This window comes from Phyllobates terribilis, unplaced genomic scaffold (genome assembly GCF_046119375.1).
Source record: "Phyllobates terribilis strain yellow unplaced genomic scaffold, ASM4611937v1 Scaffold_4__5_contigs__length_816908805, whole genome shotgun sequence".
Taxonomy (NCBI): domain Eukaryota; kingdom Metazoa; phylum Chordata; class Amphibia; order Anura; family Dendrobatidae; genus Phyllobates; species Phyllobates terribilis.
In genome coordinates, this window is record NW_027362764.1 from 251,138,786 (window position 1) to 251,158,125 (window position 19,340).

Sequence of the window (19,340 nt, forward strand, 5' to 3'; positions counted from 1 at the left end):
CTCCTTGTCGGCACAAATGTTAATGCAACAATAAAGAAGTTTTTACATGAACCGGTTAGTGCCTTCTATCTTTTTTTTGATATTTTATCCTCTTAATATATTGCAGTCATCATATTATATAGCACTGTGTACTTACAATTGTACATTTTGCCTTTCTACCCAGCTAATTCTCCTCTTTTCTCTGCTCTATGTAGAAACAGGAAGTCTCTTGTCCCTGCATTTATCATTCCCCTCTTCAACTCCTGACAGAGCTGCTCTCTCCTCCCCCTGCCAGGGACTTTTGCAGTGATGTATTACTCATACAGGGAAAATTGACCTCCTGGAAGTCAGAAGGATTCAGCTAGTAATTTTTGATTATGTGATGTCATAGACCTAATGGAGAATTAGCTGAGTAGAAAGGCAAAATGAGCAATTGTAAGTACACAGTGCTATATAATATAATGATTGCAATATATTAAGAGGATAAAAAACTTTGATGGCATTATCGTACTGAAAATCGGCTTCTGGGAGATTATGCAGAAATGGCCGTACTACTGATTCACAACTAAATCCATAAAACTGTTAGTGTACCTGTGGATGTACCTGGAATGAAAACTAGAAGGGTCCAGTTATTGTACGTTATGCTACTCCACACTATTATCCCAGGAGTAGGACCTATGTGATGTTCCCTTCTGAAGGCCACTTCATGGTGTTGCCCTCTTGGTCTCCAGGCCAATCTCTGGCTATAATTGCATCAAGACAAAAGCAGGACTCATTGCTGAAGAGGATAGACCTTAATTCCAGCCTCCATTGCCATGCTGCTCAGCACCATTGTAGCCTTTAAGATCAGTAGAGTGGGGTCAATGGAGCACCAATAGCTGGACTTTAACTCATAGCACAGTGTTGCGCAAACGCTCTCTGATGGTTTGTGCAGATTCAATTTGATGCTTTAAGTTTGGTATTTAATGTCTAATTTTGCTTACAATGCAGAATGGCTTTGAGGAGGAAACGTCACTTAGTCCTACTCCTTGAATTATGGTGTGTAGTGGTATGATGAACCTGAGCTTGACCACTCTAGTCTTCATTATAGGTACACGAACAGCTCGATGTTACATTTCAAAATGGCCAAACCACTGGCTCCATGCCCAAATCAAAGTGTCCCTAGAGCCGTTTTTCAACATTAATCCAAGCCGCATGTTGCGGTTGCTACTGTGAGAAGCAGCCAGTGTGATCTAAACGTGCTACCATTGACTGCAATGTCTCTGAATTTGTCTCCCATTGAGCACATCCTGGATGTCGTTGGTCAGCAATTGCAAAGAAAGCTGCCAGCAGCAGATCTTGATGATTTGAGTGCCCAAGTGCATTCAGCGTGGCAGAACATTCCTCAGACAACCATTAATAACCTCACTGAGAGCAGCCAAGGAGTGTAACTGTGTGTATTTCTGCACGTGGTGGTCATACTCGATGCTGAATAAATAAAGAAGTTTTTAAATTTTGTTTCCATTTTTTTAATCATTTTGATATCATTAATATGTCTATCCATCCTGTGATTTCCATGATTCCACAACTTTTCCTTTTTGGCGTTACAATTTCAATGTTGAGGAGCATATATGTATTTGAGTGCATGTGTATATACAGTATACACAAAACTCAAAAAAATAAAGGGAACACTAAAATACCATATCCTAGATATCACTGAAATATTCCAGTTGCAGATCTTTATTCATTGCATAGTGGAATGTGTTGAGAACAATAAAACATAAAAATGATCAATGTAAATCAAAATTAATATCCCATGGAGGTCTGGATTTGGAATGATACTCAAAATTAAAGTGGAAAATCAAATTGCAGGCTGATCCAACTTCAGTGGAAATGCCTCAAGACAAGGAAATGATGTTCAGTAGTGTGTGTGGCCTCCACGTGCCTGTATGACCCCCTACAACGCCTGGGCATGCTCCTGATGAGGAGGCGGATGTTCTCCTGAGGGATCTCCTCCTAGACCTGTATTAAAGCATCAGTCAACTCCTGGACAGTCTGTGGTGCATCGTGACATTGGTGGATGGAATGAAACATGATGCTCCAGATGTTCTCGATTGGATTCAGGTCTGGGGAACGGGCGGGCCAGTCCAAAGCATCAATGCCTTCATCATGCAGGAACTGCTGACACACTTCAGCCACATGAAACTTAGCATTGTCATTCATCAGAAGAAACCCACGGCCCACTGCACCTGCATAAGGTCTAACAATGGGTCTGAGGATCTCATCCCGGTACCTAATGGCAGTCAGGGTACCTCTGGCTAGCACATAGAGGGCCGTACAGCTCTCCACAAAAATGCCCCCCCCCCACATCATTACTGACCCACTGCCAAACTGGTCATTCTGGAGGATGTTACAGGTGGCAGAACATTCTCCACGGCGTCTCCAGTCTCTATCACGTCTGTCACATGTGCTCAGTGTGAACCTGCTCTCATCTGTGAAGAGCACAGGGTTACAATGTCGAATCTGCCAATCTTGGTGTTCTCTGGCAAATGAAAATCACCCTGCACATTGTTGGGCTGTAAGCACAACACCCACTTGTAAATGTCGGGCCCTCGTACCACCCTCATGGAGTCTGTTTCTGACATTTTGAGCAGGCCTGCTGGAGGTCATTTTGCAGGGTTCTGGCACCGCTCCTCCTGTTCCTCCATGTAAAAAGGAGGAGGTAGCAGTCCTGCTGCTGGGTTGTTGCCCTCCTACGGCCCCCTCCACGTCTCCTGGTGTACTGACCTGTCTCTTGGTACAGTATCTGCTCCATGCTCTGGACACTGTGCTGACAGACATAGCTACCCTTCTTGCCACAGCTCGCATTGATGTGCTATCCTGGATGAGCTGCACTACCTGAGCAACTTCTGTGAGTTGTACTGTAGACACCACCTCATGCTACTGTACCTCTAGGGGTGAGAGCAATGACAAAATGCAAAAGTGACCAAAAGAACAGCTAAAAAGGATGAGAACAGAGGAATGGTCTGTGGTCACCACCTGCAGAACCACTCCTTTGTAGGGGGCGTCTTGCTAATTGCCTATCATTTCTACCTGTTGTCTGTTCCATTTGCACAACAGCAGGAGAAATTGATTGTCAATCAGTGTTGCTTCATAACTGGACAGGTTGATTTCACAGAAGTGTGATTGACTTGGAGTTACATTGCGTTGTTTTAGTGTTCCCTTTATTTTTTTGAGCAGTGTATATATACATATATATCTTTTTATATATAATTAAAGGATATGAAGCAAATATATTTTAGTAAACATATGACTTCCCTTAGCAGGTAAGATGTTAGCACCTGTAGCATAGTAGCTGTTGCAGGATCTTTGTATTGTTTGGCATCTTATAATCATAAGTTATAAATGGAAAGAATGTAAAAAGGTTTGTGTAGCTATAAATGTAGAATAAGACACAGGAGGCTAAACAAACGCTGTACTACCTACACACAGGTGTCTTTGTATTTAGCATTCAAGGTGGAATACTATGGTCCTCCCAACATTTCTGCAAAAATGACTAAGCAAATACTTGAAGTGGACAGATTGTACACCCAAGACTCCTTGAGAAAGGTTTACAAAAAAAAAGACAGAACATCTTTGTTTGTTTCTACAGGAAGGATGCCAGTGCCTTTGAGGAACCTTCAACAAATGGCCATTTATTTGGGTGTAGTGTCAGGAGGAGGATGTGCCATGATGTATTATTTGATTCAGAGTAAGTGAAATATGCCGCTTACACCGTATTTTATGGTTCTCTTCCGTTCTCGTATACTATAGATTTTTACATTGTCTGCTTCTTTGAAGATTCATTAATAAATTCAAAGTCTTAATCTTTATTTCCTTTCAGGAAGCTACTGTGGTATCTGCTGCTTGATACATTGTAAAATATAACAGATTGTTATTTTGCTGTATAGTAGCCTATAGTGTCATATCCCAACCCCCCACACACAATACCCCCTCTCAAGGTGTTTCCACTTATTGAATATTTGTCATATATTGCATGATTGTCATAGAGAACACCAGTGAACACAAAACATAGTCTTACTGAGTAGCGCATTTGTTAATGGAAGTGCCCTAAAATATGTATGCATGTATGTATATACTACCACGTATGTGAGTGCATATATATATATATATATATATATATATATTTATGCATGTGCATATAATGAATTCCACCTGGTATATGCCCCAATATGATGCCCTATGTGCCCCACATGCATACATATGCCCCCATCCATAATTGTCCCCCTTATAATAATACCCCTACATGCCATGTAGATATGTCCAAGACTGAAAAGTCTGGGCATATCAAAAGAATATTGATATCTGCTGTGTGTGGCCATCTGCTGACATTGTTAATTACCATGTCAGTAGATGGCTACCTACTGCAAGAACAAAGGATCAAGGTGATCTTTTGTCCTGGCAGCTGCCGCTGCCTGCATGGGTCCGAGCACCAGCACTGATAATCATATCAGTGCGGGCGCCTGGCAGTTCAAAGCACCCTGCCGCCAGCGCACACACAGGTGCGTACGGGGATGCGGGTGACCAGCACGGTGCTATAACGTCACCACTCTTGTGCCCTGCATGCACAGCGTGCAGGAGGAGGACGGTGGGCATAGCAAAACGGGAGCATGCCCTGCTGGATTTAAATATCCAGCTGCAGCACTCAAGAGCCTCTTCTCAGAGCGGAAAATCCGCAGGTAAAAAATGCACATGCACTTACGCAAGAATTGTCAAAGCCAAATACTATAAATTATCAAAAACAAAGCAGCTTTGTTTAAAACATGACAAAAATGCACTAAAAATTCAATGAAAAAAACGCAAGTAACCTAATTTACTTAATAGGTCCAGAAAATCTGCAACATCAAAAACTCACCAAAATCTCATCGTGTGACCATGGCTTAACTATACAAGGAGCACTTCTGATCAGTTTTGTTAACTCGCAGTCAGTTTCATGTATGATAGGATGTACCCGGGGTGTAAAGACCGCAGTAGCAGAGGTGGCGACAGGGCCCATGCAGGAGAGGGGCCCGTCGACACCAGCGCAAACTTCAACTGGATGTGTGTCCTTACGACCCGTAGAGTCCGTGCGTGGCAATACACGCTGCCAGCCAATCAGAGGCCAGCAGCTGACGTTGACGTGCACGTGACTAAGGACGCATGGAAGTGACGTCATGCGCTCCCGTTGCTTGCACGCTGAAGTCAGCTACCGGCTTCAGAAGATGACAGAGGGAAGATGAGTATAATTGTTTTTTTTTCTATACATTAAAGAACAGCGGCTGAATGGGGGACATATACCAGGATGAGGGATATATATACTAATATACTAGGAAGGGCCCAGGATATACACCAGGATGGGGGATATACAGTGGGGGAAATAAGTATTTGATACACTGACGATTTTACAAGTTATCCCACCTACAAAGAATGGAGAGGTCTGTAATTTTTATCGTAGGTACACTTCACCTGTGAGAGACAGAATCTAGAAAAAAAATCAGAAAATCACAATGTATGATTTTTACATAATTAATTTGCATTTTATTGCATGAAATAAGTATTTGAAATAGAACTTAATAATTGGTACAGAAACCTTCGTTTGCAATTGCAGATCTTCTCCATATCTTTCAGGTTTCGGGGCTTTCGCTTGGCAAAATTGAGTTTCAGCTCCCTCCAAAGATTTTCTATTGGGTTCAGGTCTTGAGACTGGCTAGGCCACTCCAGGACCTTTGAATGCTTCTTACGGAGCCACTCCTTAGTTGCCCTAGCTGTATGTTTCGGGTCATTGTCATGCTGGAAGACCCAGCCATGACTCCTTTTCAATGCTTATTGAGGGAAGGAGGTTGCTGGCCAAAATCTCGTGATACATGACCCCACCCATCCTCACTTCAATACTGTGCAGTCGTCCTGTCCCCTTTGCAGAAAAGTACCCCCAAAGTTTCCCCCACCATGCTTAACGGTTGGGACGGTGTTCTTGGGGTTGTACTCACCTTTCTTCTTCCTCCAAACACGGCGAGTGGAGTTGATACCAAAAAGTTCTATTTTGGTCTCATCTGACCACATGACCTTCTTCCATGCCTCCTCTGGATCATCCAGATGGCTATTGGCACTTCAAATGGGCCTGGATATCTGATGGCGTGAGAAGGGAGAACTTGTCTGCCCTGCAGGATTTTAATCCATGATGGTGCAGTGTGTTACTAAGGGTAATGTTTGAGACTGTGGTCCCAGCTCTCTTCAGGTCATTGACCAGGTCCTCCCATGTATTTCTGAGCTGATTCCTGACCTTTCTCAGAATCATCCTTACCTCATGAGGAGAGTTCTTGCATGGAGCCCCAGACCGAGGAAGATTGACAGTCATCTTGTGTTTCTTCCATTTTCTAATAATTGTGCCAACAGTTGTTATCTTCTTACCAAGCTGCTTTCCCTATTGTCCCGTAGCCCATCCCAGCCTTGTGCAGGTCTACAATTTTGTCCCTGGTGTCCTTAGACAACACTTTGGTCTTCGCCATGGTGTAGAGGTCGGAGTGTGATTTATTGAGTGTGTAAACAGGTGTCTTTTATACATGTAATGAGTTCAAACAGGTGCAATTAATACAGGTAATGCGTGCAGAGTAGGAGGGCTTTTTAAAGAAAAACTAACAGGTCTGGGAGAGACAGAATTCTTGCCGGTTGGTAGGTGATCATGTTTATTTCATGCAATAAAATGCAATTTAATTATTTAAAAATCATACAGTGTGATTTTCTGTTTTTTTTTTATTTTTAGATACTGTCTCCCACAGTTGAAGAGTAACTACAATAAAAATTACAGACCTCTCCATTCTTTGTAGGTGGGAAAGCTTGTAAAATCGGCAGTATATCATATAGTTATTTTCCCCACTGTATATACCAGCATATAAACCAGGATGGGACTTAGATTAAGGGACATTTATACCAGGATGGGAGACATATATATCAGGATGGAGCCCATGAAGGGGGAACATATATACTAGGATGGAGGACATATGTATATATATCAGGATGAGGGACATATATACCCGGATGAGGGGGGGGGCCCAGTCCGAATCTTGCATCTTACATCCATTGGACACTAGTTACGCCACTGGAATGTACTCAATCTCTAGAACCAAGTCACTCACAATCAGATTGGTAGTTTTCTTTCCTTATGACCAAAGTGCTGCAATCTGCCCAGATCTTCTCTTCCACATATTCAGTACAGACCAAAAGTTTGGACACACCTCATTTAAAGATTTTTCTGTATTTTCATGACTATGAAAATTGTACATTCACACTGAAGGCATCAAAACTATGAATTAACACATGTGGAATTATATACTTAACAAAAAAGTGAGAAACAACTGAAAATATGTCTTATATTCTAGGTTCTTCAAAGTAGCCACATTTTCCTTTGATGACTGCCTTGCACACTCTTGGCATTCTCTTGATGAGCTTCAAGAGGTAGTCACCGGAAATGGTCTTCCAACAATCTTGAAGGAGTTCCCAGAGATGCTTAGCACTTGTTGGCCCTCTTGCCTTCACTCTGCGGTCCAGCTCACCCCAAACCATCTCGATTGGGTTCAGGTCTGGTGACTGTGGAGGCCAGGTTGTCTGGCGTAGCACCCCATCACTCTCCCTCTTGGTCAAATAGCCCTTACACAGCCTGGAGGTGTGTTTGGGGTCATTGTCCTGTTGAAAAATAAATGATGGTCCAACTAACCAGGGGTCTCAAACTTAGCTGGGCATATGGGCCGCACACAGAAAAGCATTTAATTTGGTGGGCCGCATTATTTGCATGACAAAGTGACATTTTTAGTGATACCATTTTATTTTCTATACACCTTTTGAACTGGTCCTCATCTTGCAGACATGGTCTCCCATCCAGGTCCTTCATATTGCAGACATGGTCCCCCATCCAGGTCCTTCATATTGCAGACATGGTCTCCCATCCAGGTCCCCCATATTGCAGACATGGTCTCCCATCCAGGTCCCCCATATTGCTGACATGGTCTCCCATCCAGGTCCCCCATATTGCAGACATGGTCTCCCATCCAGGTCCCCCATATTGCAGACATGGTCTCCCATCCAGGTCCCCCATATTGCTGACATGGTCTCCCATCCAGGTCCCCCATATTGCAGACATGGTCTCCCATCCAGGTCCTCCATATTGCAGATATGGTCTCCCATCCATTTCCTCCATATTGCAGACATGGTCTCCCATCCAAGTCCCCCATATTGCAGACATGGTCACCCATCCAGGTCCCCCATATTGCAGACATGGTCCCCCATATTGCAGACATGGTCTCCCATCCAGGTCCCCCATATTGCAGACATGGTCCCCATATTGCAGACATGGTCTCCCATCCAGGTCCCCCATATTGCAGACATGGTCCCCCATCCATTTCCTCCATATTGCAGACATGGTCTCCCATCCAAGTCCCCCATATTGCAGACATGGTCACCCATCCAGGTCCCCCATATTGCAGACATGGTCCCCCATATTGCAGACATGGTCTCCCATCCAGGTCCCCCATATTGCAGACATGGTCCCCATATTGCAGACATGGTCTCCCATCCACGTCCCCCATATTGCAGAAATGGTCCCCCATCCAGGTCCCCTATATTGCAGACATGGTCCCCCATCCAGGTCCCCCATATTGCAGACATGGTCTCCTACATTGCAGACATGGTCCCCCATATTGCAGACATGGTCCTCCATCCTGGTCTTTATCTTGCTGACATGTCCCCCATCCAGGTCCCCCCCATACTGTGCACAGGGTCCGTCCGTCCCCCATACTGCGCACAGGGTCTGTCCCCCCCCATACTGCGCACAGGGTCCGTCCCCCCCCATACTGCACACAGGGCCCCCCCATACTGCACACAGGGTCCCCCTCCCCATACTGCGCACAGGGTCCCCCCCATACTGCGCACAGGGTCCCCGTCCCCCCATACTGCACACAGGGTCCCCGTCCCCCCATACTTTGCACTGGCTCCCCGTCCCCCCATACTGCACACAGAGTCCCCGTCCCTCCATACGGCGCACAGGGTCCCCATCCCCCCATACTGCGCTCAGGGTCCCCATCCCCCTATACTGCGCTCAGGGTCCCCGTCCCCCAGGTGATTCTTCTCACCTGTCCTCCGTTCCCTGGGCGTCCTTTCTGCACCTGTGGCCCGCAGGCACAGAACCCGTAATGATCGCGGCTCTCTCCAGCAGCCACCGACATCAGCGCTGTAATACAGTGTATTGCCGCGCAGAGACCGGCTCTCTGCACAGCAATACCAGTGCCAGCCACCGGCCTATCAGAGGCCAGCAGCTGACATCTGCGCATGGCAGTGACGGCGGCTGACCTTGGTATTCCTGTGCAGAGAGCTGGTCTCTGCGCGGCAATACACTGCATTACAGCGCTGATGTCGGCGGCTGCTGGAGAGAGCAGCGATCGTTATGGGGTCTATGTGCCTGCGGGCCGCAAGAAGCAGCCGGAGGGGCCGCATGCGGCCCGCGGGCCGCGTGTTTGAGACCCCTGAACTAAACGCAAACCGGATGGAATAGCATGCCTCTGCAAGATGCTGTGGTAGCCATGCTGGTTCAGTATGCCTTCAGTTTTGAATAAATCCCCAACAGTGTCACCAGCAAAGCACCCCCACACCATCACACCTCCTCCTCCATGCTTCACGGTGGGAACCAGGCGTGTAGAGTCCATCCGTTCACCTTTTCTGCGTCGCACAAAGACACGGTGGTTGGAACCAAAGATCGCAAATTTGGACTCATCAGACCAAAGCACAGATTTCCACTGATCTAATGTCCATTCCTTGTGTTCTTTAGCCTAAACAAGTCTCTTCTGCTTGTTGTCTGTCCTTAGCTGTGGTTTCCTAGCAGCTATTTTACCATGAAGGCCTGCTGCACAAAGTCTCTTCTTAAAAGTTGTTGAAGAGATGTGTCTGCTGCTAGAACTCTGTGTGGCATTGACCTGGTCTCTAATCTGAGCTGCTGTTAACCTGCGATTTCTGAGGCTGGTGACTCGGATAAACTTATCTTCAGAAGCAGAGGTGACTCTTGGTCTTCCTTTCCTGGGGCGGTCCTCATGTGAGCCAGTTTCTTTGTAGCGCTTAATGGTTTTTGCAACTGCACTTGGGGACACTATCAAAGTTTGCCCAATTTTTCGCACTGACTGACCTTCATTTCTGTTAACCTGTGATTTCTGAGGCTGGTGACTCGGATAAACTTATTCTCAGAAGCAGAGGTGACTCTTGGTCTTCCTTTCCTGAGGCGGACCGGATGTGAGGCAGTTTCTTTGTAGCGCTTGATGGTTTTTGCAACTGCACTTGGGGACACTTTCAAAGTTTGCCCAATTTTTCGCACTGACTGACCTTCATTTCTTAAAGTAATGATGGCCACTCATTTTTCTTTACTTAGCTGCTTTTTTCTTGCCATAATACAAATTCTAACAGTCTATTCAGTAGGACTATCAGCTGTGTATCCACCAGACTTCTGCACAACACAACTGATGGTCCCAACCCCATTTATAAGGCAAGAAATCCCACTTATTAAACCTGACAGGGCACACCTGTGAAGTGAAAACCATTTCCGGTGATTACCTCTAGTCATGAAAATACAGAAAAATCTTTAAATGAGAAGGTGTGTCCAAACTTTTGGTCTGTACTGTACAACCAGTAAATTTCACAGAAAAAAAGATTGGGATACACCTTGAAAGCATTATACCTCCTGTTCTTGGTTTCCATCTGCTCTCCAGAAAGGATTTTCCTCACATATTTATGTTCGATGAACAGATTTCTGGAGCTTTATCTGAAAAAAACAGTAGGATTGGACAGGTGTATAACAGCATATCCATTCTGTTTTTCTGAATGGCAGACATTGGTGTACGGTCTGTCAGGAACATATGATATGAATAAAAATGGCTTTCTTACCATTTCCAGAAATGTTATATTACTTTATAGCTTTTTCCATGTTTTGTGGAATTTTACTTGGTGGTGGCATAGTGTACTATGGAAATTATATGGTTCAATGTGAAGGATTTTTGAGTTTGTGTCAAAACATGCTTTTTGTTTATATACTTGTGGGTTTTGGCTTGTGTTTTTAGGAAAAAAGATGTTTGCTCCAACTATATGGAGTAAATGTAATATTATGTTTCTCAAAATTTCAGAATCCTTTGCGAAGAAAGAATATTACTTGGACGCGCTGCAGAAACTTCAGTCCCGATCTAATGTTTTAGAGATGTTAGGAGCACCACCTCTTAAGGTCCACAATCTTCGACTTACAGACAGATACAACCACGTTGATAAGACAACAGCCCAGGTAGGTTCTTTATGGGATCTACTGAGAAATCAAAGAGCAATACACATTAGATTATGACAACTTGTGCCAGGTAAAGTTAGAAGAAGTGGATGGCACTCACCAAAAATGGATAAATTCTTCTTTATTGGTAGAAATCCACTAAAAAAGTGGACACCTGTAAAAGGGAATGAGACGCAGAACAGGCAACGATTTGCGTTACATTAGGCTTCTATGGGTTTGTAGAAGCGTAGTGTAACACAAAATGGTGGTTGCCTGTAGTTTGTTTCACTTGTTCCCTTTTAGCCCACGTGCAGACCTTGAGTATTTGGTGAGTTTTTTACCTCAGTAGTTGTAAGCCAAAACCAGGAGTGGGTGATAAATACAGAAGTGGTGACGTGTTTCCCTGACTGTTCCACTTCTGGTTTTTAGCTTACAAATTCTGAGGTAAAAAACTCACCAAAAACTCAACGTGTGAACGTGGTCTTACCAGTGAGCCCTCTTTTCATGTATTTCTACCAATAAAGAATAATTGATCTACTTTTGGTGAATGTCACCCATTTTTTCTGATTTTTCCCACTAAAGACTCTTGGAATATGCAGTGATATTTATGGAGAAATAAAGATTTCCTGACATAGTTTTCTTTACCCATATATATGGGAATGGAGGTTATGCCAAGTTTTTTTTGACAATTCGTGCTATTGTTCTAAGCCACTACAACACTAGTAAAGCTGACTCTTTAGAAAGTTTTTCATCGTTTTATGGAAATTTTAACTGTGAAATGTTGAAATGGGAGTGTTCCTCTAAGTTACATTAGGACATGACTTGTGTAGGGTGAGTCACCTGGAGCACATGTACATACGAGTGTCTCCTAACTTCCTTTCAGGCTACCGTGACAGTATTAGCTGATGTCACACATTGGGAATTCGAGTACAGCCTTCAAGCCTTTTTATATAACAGCGACTTGTATTACTGTTTTCATGTGCTTCCAGATCAAGATACCAGTGTCAGGAACCACAATGGGCGGGTATCTCTATAGCACAGCTGTCAAGGACCAGTTCAGCCGAAGGTGTGTATGGGCCGGAGAGGCTGCGTATTCAGTTTAATTACTTTTATCTTGTGTTGTCTAGTTCTAACCTGATCAGTTAGGAAAAGTCTATCATAGCATTTAAAGGCTGTGTGCCCGCAATGTGTTTTTTAAGCGTTTCCGCAGCGGCAAGAACGCTGCAGAAACGCTTAAAAAACACATGGTAGAAGGCCTGCCATGTTCCCCCATGATGATCCGCATGTGCTGTGCACATGCTGCTGAAATTTCCGCTGCGGATTATCACTGCGGAAAAAATGCAGCACTACCAATTATTTTGCGGAAGCGCTGCGTTTTCACCGCCACTGACTTGCATTGGAACGCATGTAATCCACATCAATGAATGCGGATTACATGCGTTTCAATGTGCGGATGGTACCAGGTCTGGAGAAGAGGAGACTCTCCTCCGGACCCGGGTACCATAGAATCTGTAAAAAAAAGAATAAAATAAAAAATAAACATTATACTTACCTTCTGATGGCCCCCGGTGTCTTTGTCCTGGCTTGCCGGCAGCTCGTCGCGGTAGACTCAAGGACCTGCGCTGACGTCATTTAGTCATGTGACGGGTCACGCAACTGCTGACGTCGGCAGGTCCTTTCAGTGTACCGCGAGCTGCCGGCAAGCTGAGACGCATCGAATAAAGACACTGGGGTCCATCAGAACTTTTTTTTTACTTTTTTTTTTATTATTCCTTAGGTGGAATTTACAAGATGTCATTTTAAAGCTGAATAATGGTGAAAGTGTTCCAATTTACCACTCTGATGTCTGCAGTGATGAAAGGGAAGACATAAGCAGTTATGTGCCATAAATGTACTCACTAAACAGTAATATGTTTTCGATTTTTCCTCATTATTTTCGTTGGAGGTGGAGAATGTAAAATTGTGGAAAATAAGTCTTATCTTTGCACCAGTGGTTCCAAAAGATTAAAGGTCAAGCCAAAAAAATAAAGACAGTGGTTGGTCTTGCTGTTGGTACTGCCCTCTGCTGATGGGTTCTGTGCTCTAAGTGGCCACTATCGTCAGTACAGAACCTGTAATACTTATATATTAGTAAGTGACACATAACCATGTCTCAACACATTTGTTAAAATAAAGTAGCCAGAACTATGAACACAGATCCAAGATTTGTTTTTCATAAAATTTCAGATATTTTCATGAACTTAAAACTTCCCTGGTGGTGTAAAGTGGAGGGGTCATTATCACTAATTTTAATGCACTAGGGTAGATATGGAGGTAATAGATCTAATGTTAGTGTCTCTCTGCATTGTGTATTATACACACACCACTCTGCTACATATATATATAGACATCCACACACAGCTCTGCTACACATGCAAATATAGACACACAGAGCTCTGCTCCATGCACATATAGACACACAAACACAGCTCTGCTACATATGTATGTATACACATATATATATATATATATATACACACACACAGCTCTGCTACATATGCACATAAAGACACACAGCTCTGCTACATATGTACATAGACATACACACAACTCTGCTACATATGAACGTATACATACAGCTCTGCTACTTATGCACATATACACAGTTCTGCTACATGTCCACATATAGAATACAGGTCTGTTATATATGCACATCTAGGCACACACAGCTCTGCTATAAACACATTTATAGACACACACATCTCTGCTACATGTATATATAGACACAAACAGCTCTGCTACATCCACATATAGATGCACACACTCAGCTATGCAACATACATATATAGACACACAGCTCTGTTACATGCACATTTACACACACATTTATATACATATACACACTATATATCACCATATTTTGCAGCTCTTTCCATTCATGTGACTGATCATATGACCTGAAAGGTCCTGGAGCTGGTCTGGTAGAAGGTCCTTCAGCTCTTGCAGTCTTCGTGCAGGTCCCAGCTGCTTCCTCTACTGCTCAGCACCAATCACATAGATCAGTGTCAGACAGGAGAGACAGCAGTTCTCTGTGATCAGGGAAGACAGTATCTGTGTTCTCCATCACAGAAAGCTGCCTCCGGACTATAAGATTTGCACACTTTTTAGTAAGAGTTTTTCTTGGTAAAAAAGGGCGTCTATAGCTGTGTGTCTATGAGGAGTTTTTGACGCTTTGTATTTTCACAGCGTCAAAATGCAATTCCAGTAAAGTGCGTGGGATTTCTATAAATCTCCTGCCCACTGTGTTTTTTTTTTACGCAGCATAAACAGACCTGCGGTGCGTGTTTCAAATCTGCAGCATGTCAATTTCTCTTGTGTGTACGCTGAGTTTTAACTGCAGATTTTCCCATAGAATTGCATTAGATGCAGAAAATCCGCAGGTATAAAATGCATAAAACGCATGTAAGCCGCACATGACTGTATCAATAAAGTTTTGTCAAAGCCAAATACCAGGAATTATAAAAAGCAAACAGCTTCATTTAAAACATGTAAGTCAAAAACGTAATAAAAACGCGTGTAAAAAAAAATGCACTCAAAGAAAAAAACGCAAGTAACAAAATTTACTTAATAGATGCAGAAATCTGCAACATCAAAAACTCACCAAAACTCATTGTGGGAACGTAGCCTTATGGTCTGAAAATTACGATACCACTAACATAATGCGTCCTGAAAAAAAAAACACAACAGTCCTAGAATCGCTGGGATACACACGTGGTCAAAATTGTTGATACCCAACACGAGACAACGGGAGCAGTTTGCTCATGAGGAGTGGGCCAAAATACCTTTCGAGAGGTGCAGAAGTCTCATTGACAGTTACAGGAATCGTTTGATTGCAGTGATTGCCTCAAAAGGTTGTTCAACAAAATATTAAGTTAAGAGTATCATCATTTCTGTCCAGCCCTATTTCATGAGTTTAATTTTTTTTTTAATTCAGTGGAAGCAGAAAAGCAATGTCTGACTTTTATTTGTTCATTTTCATAGATTTTTAATTTATTATTACTTTAGTCAGATTCAAGTTATTTCTGTGACCATTGTGGGTTTTTCTTTCATTAAACGAAGGGTACCAACAATTTTGACCACGTGTGTATGTGGAAGCATTCCAGAATTATTACCACATAGTAACATGCCAGATTTGAAAAATTTGACCTGGACAGAAAAGTGAAAACAGTGCGATCTGTGGCAAGAAGGGTAGCTGTTTCTGTCAGCACAGTGTCCAGAGCATGGAGCAGATACCAGGAGATGTGGAGGGAGCTATAGGAGGGCAACAACCCAGCAGCAGGACCGCTACCTCCTCCTTTGTGCAAGGAGGAACAGAAGGAGAATTGCCAGTGCCCTGCAAAATGACCTCCAGCAGGCCACAAATGTGCATGTGTCTGCACAAACGGTTAGAAACCGACTCCATGAGGGTGGTATGAGGGCCCGACGTCCACAGATGGGGATTGTGCTCACAGCCCAACACCATGCAGGACGCTTGGCATTTGCCACAGAACACCAGGATTGGCAAAGTCGCCACTGGCGCCCTGTGCTCTTCACAGATGAAAGCAGGTTCACACTGAGCACATGTGACAGATGTGACAAAGTCTGGAGACACCGTGGAGAGCGATCTGCTGCCTGCAACATCCTTCAGCATGACCGGTTTGGCAGTGGGTCAGTAATGGTGTGGGGTGGCATTTCTTTGGAGGGCCGCACAGCCCTCCATGTGCTCGCCAGAGGTAGCCTGACTGCCATTAGGTACCGAGATGAGATCCTCAGACCCCTTGTGAGACCATATGTTGATGCGGTTGGCCCTGGGTTCCTCCTAATGCAGGACAATGCCAGACCTCATGTGGCTGGAGTGTGTCAGCAGTTCCTGCAAGATGAAGGCATTGAAGCTATGGACTGGCCCGCCCATTCCCCAGACCTGAATCCGATTGAGCACATCTGGGACATCATGTCTCGCTCCATCCTCCAACGTCACGTTGCACCACAGACTGTCCAGGAGTTGGCAGATGCTTTAGTACAGGTCTGGGAGGAGATCCCACAGGAGACCATCCGCAACCTCATCAGGAGCATGCCCAGGCATTGTAGGGAGGTCATACAGGCACGTGGAGGCCACACACAATGCTGAGCCTCATTTTGACTTGTTTTAAGGACATTACAACAAAGTTGGATCAGCCTGTAGTGTGTTTTTCCACTTTAATTTTGGGGGGGTGACTCCAAATCCAGGCCTCCATTGGTTAATAAATTTGATTTCCATTGATGATTTTTGTGTGATTTTGTTGTCAGCACATTCAACCTTGTACAGAACAAAGTATTCAATGAGAATATTTCATTCATTCAGATCTAGGATGTGTTATTTGAGTGTTCTCTATATTTTTTTGAGCAGTGTACAAAAACTTTTTACAAACATTAAACATATCAATCAATTAGGGATCAAATATACCAAGACAGAAATCAATCAGTGCTCACAATTCAAGACTGTGTGGGTTCACATCTCTGATAGTGGAAGTGCTAGCGCCCAGTTGTCAATTTATATGTATTCAGGAGAAACAACACATTGCAAAGTTATGGGAAAAGAAAATTATTTCATGGGAATTACAGCTATTTATTATAACATATTAGTCAGGAGAGATATAAAGTAGCCCATCTTTCGTCTGCCTTTAAAGATCAGCAGAAAAATGTTCCAAAGATGCCAAAAAATGGTACATGTTAAATATACAAAAAAAATAGCTTGCTCACGTATCCTACATGCTTTACACTGGTGTCGTTTCTAGATGCCTTCATGCCAAATGCATGAAAAAAGTCAAAAATTTAGTCTCGGCCTCATTATCAGCCATAAGATTCAAACTTTCTCGGGTACGACTGTACGAACCTTATTTAGATCACGGACTGCATTTTTTATAGCCAAAATGCAACCTCCTTTCAGCAGACACAGGGGAACTGATTTACCAGAAATATGGCTTCATTTGTGAGGGGGGGGGGGGGATCTAAAGTCTTGCATATCTTGAACCTCATAGCCTGTGTTTTAGACACCTTCTCTGACATGTCTAGGACCTGGAGGCGCTGTCCTTTCATAGTCCCCATGCTAGCAGCGCTCAGACACCTGTTATACTGGACGCAGAGATCAGTTACCTGTAGTTCATGTTCAACAGAGGAGTGTGGTCTATAGAAGAGGCTGGAGAACTGGCAGAGTCTAAATAGTGATGCCCTGCACCAATTTGTCATAACTTTGTAGACCAAAGTAAGCCAACATATACTTGTAGATGTGGCATGTAGAGTGCAGCGCTACGTGTAAACCGCAACTAACTGCCCCCGCCACTGTGTCGGACAATTGAAATAGAGGAGGCAAATGGTGGGCACCAAAAGCAAGGTGACTTTAACCTGGGACTATAAAGTAACTATATATTTCCCATGTAGAGGGTTACTTACCTTCTAAACTACAGCTGCAAATGTCACAGAGGAAGTTGAAGTATATTAGATGCTGGTTCTGATTAGCTAACATTGCTTTCAGATTGGATCTTGATACTCCATTGAACAGAAAATGATCACAAAAAATACAAGATCATCACTCCAGTACTTCCAATCAGTAAGTTTAAACTAACACTTTACTTCCCATAAATCATGGAGCGTGTCAAGTTGGTATTCACTGCTGGAGTAAGATACTGCATGGGACCCCAAGATTCAGAAGATGGGCAGTTGCCTCACTAACTATATTAATCTTAAAAAAAAAAAAAATTTGCTTTAAATGTAAAGCCTATGTACATTGTTGCAGTTTTTTTTATTGCTTATTTACTGCCTAAGTGCACAGCTAAGCAACTTTCTAACCCATATTAATTAAAATATGATGCCGCAGAGTGCGTCTTTAAATGGGTGTTCTTAAATTGTCTCTTGAGCTTCTCATAGCTCTGCAGTCCCCTAACCTCCTGGTCGCTTGGGTGGATGTGGGTGAGTGCTCCTCCAGTGAAAGTTCTGATGAGTAACTTCATTCTGCTACTGCACATTAAGGTCTATCAGTGTTTGTTCTATGTCTACACTATTATCACTCTAATTACATGTAGAAACAAGAACCTCTGGAAAGTGAGAGCAATGATTAGAACTGACTGGAAACTGCTGATGCTGGGTGACAAGGAGGTGGAAGACCGCTCCATTCACATGGGGCATAGTTCCAATTCTATTAATCTGTGGTTTATAGATGGTTAATAGCTTCCAAACGCTGTCCCCTTTAAAATAGGAGAAAGCCACACTGCTTTTAAGGCCAGCGTCACACCAGCGTATGGCAGATATGCTAAATGATCCTCGGCTCCTGCTCTGCTACGAGCGGGGGACCGAGTGTCAAGCTACTGTGCTGCGATCCTCTCACATGAGAGCATCGGAGCACAGCTGTGGAGGAGACGGAGAAAGCGATTTCTCCATCTCCTCCATAGCGTGACTCTGCGTATAAATCGGACTGCACTGGGCTGACATCAGAGTGCAGTCCGATGTTTCACTCTCACCCATAGACTTGTATGGGTTCGAGTGAATCGAGTCTCACTACAAATTGCAGCATGCTGCCATTGTTCTCTCATTCTGAATCGGCATGAGAAAATAATCGCTGATCTGGGCCGAGTGCTGTGCTATACCATGTTTTATCGCATAGCACTTGGCCGTGTTGTGCGGTAGTGTGACTCGTGCCTAAGAAGGTATTCTGGGAACCAAACATTCAGGACCTATCCTTTCATGTCCCCCATGCTTGTGCTCAGACGAGGGGCTGACATACCATTAGTGCAACCACACAGGTGCAAAAGAGGTATGGGCCTACCTTCACCTCCAAAATGGTTGGAATTGTATATTACGATGAGCTATTGGACTGCAAAAGGCCCATATATTGTTCTTGCACAGATCCTCTTTCGTATGTGTCCGCTTCTTGTTGGGAAACCCATTACACTGGACACAGATTAGCTTACAGTTGCCTAAAGGAGCCTACAAGATACCTGCAGACAGCAGAATAGTTCCCCTGACTGCAAGCGTCCAGGGGTTGGGGGGCGGTTGAGAGAATAAGATA

The 19,340-nt window shown here is 43.8% G+C and overlaps 1 protein-coding gene across 11 annotated transcripts in view; it reads left to right on the top strand.

Moving 5' to 3' along the window:
* Nucleotides 1-14,666, top strand: part of COA1 (cytochrome c oxidase assembly factor 1) — a 157,334-nt gene extending 142,668 nt beyond the window's left edge. For all 11 annotated transcript variants that reach the window (XM_073678199.1, XM_073678204.1, XM_073678205.1 and 8 more), the window contains 4 exons: nucleotides 3,611-3,709; nucleotides 11,151-11,302; nucleotides 12,271-12,347; nucleotides 13,059-14,666. In XM_073678199.1, the coding sequence (XP_073534300.1) occupies nucleotides 3,616-3,709; nucleotides 11,151-11,302; nucleotides 12,271-12,347; nucleotides 13,059-13,170 (435 nt within the window). In that variant the 5' untranslated portion in view covers nucleotides 3,611-3,615 and the 3' untranslated portion in view covers nucleotides 13,171-14,666. The remainder of the gene's footprint in view (nucleotides 1-3,610; nucleotides 3,710-11,150; nucleotides 11,303-12,270; nucleotides 12,348-13,058) is intronic.
* Nucleotides 14,667-19,340: the final 4,674 nt, after the last annotated feature.